Raw genomic sequence first — 5,368 nt, forward strand, 5'->3', positions numbered from 1 at the left:
GCATCCCTAGAGATAACAGACAGAAACATATTCTACCTCATTACTAAAGAAAAGTTCTGGCAAAAACCGACCTGCGAAGATATTTTTCAGAGTCTACAGAATCTCAAGAAAATTTGCCACGAGCGGAAAGTAACTCGACTCGCTTGTCCGCGTTTAGTGATAGATCGAGACGGTATCAAATGGGAAACCGTCCGGAGCATGCTCTACTACACGTTCCGAAATTCGGAAATAGAAATAAAAATCGTAACACAAGAATAGTTATCGAAAGAAGACCAGTTACGAATCATTAGAGAATTCCACGAGACTCCTTTGGGGGGACATCAAGGAATAAATCGGACATATCAAAGAATATTGCAGCAACATCATTGGAAGGGAATGAGACAGATGATCAAAGCATAAATCCTTTCCTGTGAAACTTTCCAACGTCAGAAAATACCAAATCGATCAGTAAAGGAACCGATGGTTATAACCACAACCTCTTCCAGACCCTTTGAGAAAATCTTCATGGATATTGTAGGACCATTTCCTAAATCTCATAAAGGGAATGTATTCATCTTAACTCTTCAAGATGACCTTTCTAAATTCGCATGGGCAGTACCTATGATAAACCATGAAGCAAACACTGTAGCATACCATTTTGTAACCCAATTTGTGTGCTTACATGGACTTCCGAAAAGTCTTGTCACAGACTGTGGCACGGAATTCCCGAGTCATGTATTCAAAGAAGTATGTCAACTTCTTAAGATCAAACAAACTTCGACCACTCCATACCATCCACAAAGTAATGGGTCTTTAGAGCGTAGCCACAGAACATTAGGAGACTACTTACGCAGTTTCGTTGACAAAGATCCTCAAAACTGGGACACTTATGTTCCATTCGCGATGTTTTGTCATAATTCAACAGTACATACTGCAACCAAATTTCAACCATACCAATTAGTTTATGGTAATAAGATAACAGTTCCTCATTCATTCACTCGAGATCCTGAACCTCAATACAACTATGAGGACTATTACTTTGAGATGAAGAAACAAATGCATGAAGCTCATAAATTAGCGAAAGCAGAGCTATTAGAAAGCAAACACAAATCTAAAGAGCGTTATGACAAATCAATAGCACCTCTAAACCTTGCAGAAGGAGATAGGGTCCTAGTACAAGACAAAGCCCGTAAGGGAAAACTAGCTCCAAAATGGTTAGGTCCTTACCCCATCGTAGAAATCCAACCAGATTCACCAAATGTCACGATACTTAAGAAAACCAAACCTGTAAAGGTACACCGGAACCTTCTAAAACAATTTCATGAAAGAACATAACTATGTTTCAGACTCAGCATAATTTCAATAAGCGTCACGGAACCTTCCATCAATGATTCGGACCAAAGAAATCACCACCAAGTATTTAATCTAACGTCATTCAAGAGCCAACAAGGGATCTATTATGAGTCACATGGAGTAGCCAGATTGTCACATGAAAGTTGGGAATTAGTAATCTCCTTGGATGTACAATTACTAATTTCAAAATACCATGTCATCATGGCTCACTATCAAGCAACCACGACCATTTGTGAAAATATGAAGAACAGACTTGGTAATGTGGAAATTGAGGAGATTTGCTCTCTGTTTATACAACAATTTTCTAGAGCAACTTTGCCCTATTTAAACGAGATCGAAGCTAATCACAGAAGTCTTATGTTAGCCATTAATAATGATGATACTATAGTTCGACGGGGATTGGGGCAGACATTCAGGCGTATGACCAACGTTCTGTATGGTGTATGCTCAAAGATTGATGTTGAATTCATTATAAATCAAATAACAGAACTAAATCGAAGCAAAGTACCTAGCAAAAGCAATATTCCGGAAAAGATCAGATTCTTACAAGCAGAAGTAAATAACTCTACACAACAATTAGAACTTCAACAACAAAAAGTAGAACAAAACCTCCAGTACCTACAAGTACAAACAAATCTTACTATCCAAATTCTTAATAAATTGGCATTCCGAACCAAAGTATTAGAACAATCATTACTATTTGAACTAGTTTTAAACAAGTACGCTTATGAAACCCAGAACCTTATCTCCATAATAAATACAGCATTAGATGGAAAAATTCACACTAGTGTCTTTACTCCACAGCACATTATTAAAGAACTTCTCGAAATTAAGGTAGACTTGCCGATTGGAAATACTTTTCCATTGGAAGTTAATATAGAATCTCTTAATGAAATCCTCCGAATCTCTGAAAAAAAACATATTCTTAAAAGACAACTAATCATAGAAATCCCACTAATTACCAGTGAGGAATATAGTATATACCTCGCTATACCTTTACCCATACCCCACAGGGAACAAACCATTTTCTTAGTCGACCCTGAAATAGATTATTTAGGTGTAAGCAGAGACAACGAAAATTTTATTGCTTTAGATAACGCAAGTGGGAAGAATGTACAACATTAAAGCCCTATAAAGTTTGTAGAGGTAATCAACATGTACAGCATTGTGCAGAATCAGATGTATGTTTAGTTTCATTACTAGTGAATAATCAATTTAATCCAGACTATTGCAAATTCAAATTCGTTTCATTAAAAGCCCCTATATGGCATCAGTTAGTGCAAACTAATTCATGGATCTATTATACCCAACGGGAAGTAGGTACCATCACTTGCACAAATCCAACAGAAAATTCCAAGATAGAAATTGAGGGCGTAGGTAGAATCACTATACCCCCATTTTGTAAAATTAATCTCAGAAACTCTATATTATTTTCTAATAACAAAGCTAGTAGGGATAGTCATTCAGATATTATACCAGAAAATTCTAAGAATGAACCGTTACACACATTGGCAGATATAGTCAAAACAATTATTCCTCAAAACCTCACTAATAAAATCCTAATTCAACATTTGAACCAACTGACTAATAAAGCAGTTGAGTTAAATGAACTTTCACATACCCTAGCTGAACCTTCATTAATTTTCAACATTAACATTCACGTTATTGTCATTTATATTATTGTAATACTAACAATATTAACAACTAGTATATTAAGTTTTAGTTTAAGAAAAAATGTCACAAAAATATACAACCCTGAAATACCAGAAGCATGAAAAACCTAATGGTATTCAGGAAGACACACAGTGTAATTTATTTTTCTTACTTTTATTATTTTTTTCCTTTTAATATTTTATTATTTTATTGTCAAACTGAACTGACCCCCAAATAACAGAAAATTCGAAACTTTGGAGAAACTTAAACATTTAAGTGAAACACTGGTCATTGGACCCCCGTGTCTCATTTAGTCTGGGGGGTGTTAAGAACCCCTGATTAGCACATATTTTATTTTTTATATATCTATATATGTTAACAACATATATAGACAATCATAATGCTGAGTTTGTGTCGTAAGACGCTGCTACCGTGGGAACCGCTGAATAAGGGTTTTTTATGTGAGACGGGGCACCGTCACGACAACACACAGGGAGTCAGTCAGTCGTAGAATTATGAGTGTTCGATTAACAGTTTGTAGCTATACTTAAGATTTTTACTACCAATTTTTATAAAAACACATTAATTATTTTAATCTTAAATTGGTGCGTACGTTTATTTTGTGTTGTGCGTAAAATCCATAACAGTATACTATACCACGGACGCCCGATACTTAAATGTATATTTAAAATAATTATGAAAATTTTCGTTTTAACTTACTTCTACCCATAAATTAAGATATATTTATTATATATCTTAATTGGTGCTCCTACCAAATACTAACGTCGTTTATAGTATTTACTTCTACTAAGTACTAGAACTAATTTGTAATTACTATCGTGGAACTTGGACTTAGTATTCAAAATATTATAATCAAACATCCAGAACAAAGGAAAGACATATTTATTAAGTTTATGTACCATAACTTTTTTTATAAAATTAGTAAGTAGGTAAGTACTTTTTAAGTTTCTATGAAATTGGGTACCTGTGGTATAGCATCTGGTTTTAAATTTTTACGTCCCCTTTGAAGTTAATAATAAGAAGAATGAAATAAAATAAGTTGTGATCTACTTATAGTTATCCAATAAATTAAAAAAAATATAAATATGCACCTACTGTGGTCATACAGTTTCCTACAATATCGCTAGCTTTGAAATGTTTTTCACAAAGCCTATGTGAAATTTTATTTACATACTTTGTATTTATGGTCAGTAATAATGAAACCTATTTATCAAAAAAGATTTTTTTGTTTTGGAAATCCAAATCTACAATTAATTAAACAAATTGCAATTTAATCATTATAATTGTTTAGGTATAGTGCTTATAAATATTCCCTACAACTGTTTTATTAACTATTAAATGTATAATTTTAATACTACTTATGAAGATATGTTTTGTCTTTTTTTGACCCACAATGGGAAAAACAACAAAACTGTACCATATTTATTTAATAAAGGATAATAAAATAGGAATGCTGAATAATTCATTTACATTGTATTTTACATATATATATCATATATTATGCAAATTAATACATTAAGATACAATTTTTGGAGGAAAATCTTTTTATGTAAATAAAAAGGTTCAAATATATATAACATAGAATTACGTGGCTACGACAGTGGTGGTGGATGGTCCGCGGAGAGCCGGTCGTTGGTGTGGTATGTTGGACGGCACACTCGAGCGTTATAACAAACACAATTTAGCTGTAGCCCGTAGTGGCGGTTGACGAAAAGTGTAGACTGGTCGCTGCGGTACCTGTACTTTGTACTGGTGGCCGCTGCGTACCGCGTCATACTCCCCCGCCAAACCGTCACACGGGGTACACTTGTACCGGTGTCTGTGTGTCATTATAGGACGGGGTGGCTTGTACTACCTCTGGCTTTCGCTTGAGGTAGACTTGCCCGCGCCCGTGAGTGTTAATGGGGGTGTTTTGGGGACCCTACCGGAGTGTAGAAAGAATTTTTCTCGTCCAACTCCGGCATCCCCTCGAAAGCCACCAGCCAATCTGCCTCGGTTACTTCTACCGTGGCCTCCGATTGTTCTGGCGACTCCTGGCTGGTGGGTTGTCCCGGCTCCTCGGACTTTCCGTCCTTGGATGCCAGTTTGTCAACCTCCATCGGTGTTGGGTTGGTCGGAGGCGTGCCGGCTGCTTCCGGGTCTAAGGTTGGCGCGGGTTGCTTGGCAAGCCGACGTTGTTGGCTTGCCTCGCTTTCCCTGGCCTTCCTCTTCTCCTTCAGCTGTTGGAATTTCCGGCGGTTCCGTGCCTGCTGCGCCTCCGTCCTCACCCTTCCCGTTGGGCCGGGGAGTACCCCTGTTGGCCTGGGTACCGGTGCCGGCTCCGCAGGTGTTACGGGGGCAGGTGTCGTTGCTGGAGGTGATA

General features: G+C 36.8%; 1 protein-coding gene across 1 annotated transcript; it reads left to right on the forward strand.

Annotated features, from left to right (window-relative positions):
* The first annotated feature begins 1,533 nt into the window (after positions 1-1,533).
* On the forward strand, positions 1,534-3,405 carry LOC132944827 (uncharacterized). Its single transcript, XM_061014347.1, is given in 4 exon segments — positions 1,534-2,428; positions 2,431-3,104; positions 3,106-3,139; positions 3,377-3,405. Coding segments are annotated over 4 exon segments (1,632 nt in total).
* The last annotated feature ends 1,963 nt before the right edge of the window (positions 3,406-5,368 follow it).

Source organism: Metopolophium dirhodum, chromosome 1, assembly GCF_019925205.1.
Source record: "Metopolophium dirhodum isolate CAU chromosome 1, ASM1992520v1, whole genome shotgun sequence".
Taxonomy (NCBI): Eukaryota; Metazoa; Arthropoda; class Insecta; order Hemiptera; family Aphididae; genus Metopolophium; species Metopolophium dirhodum.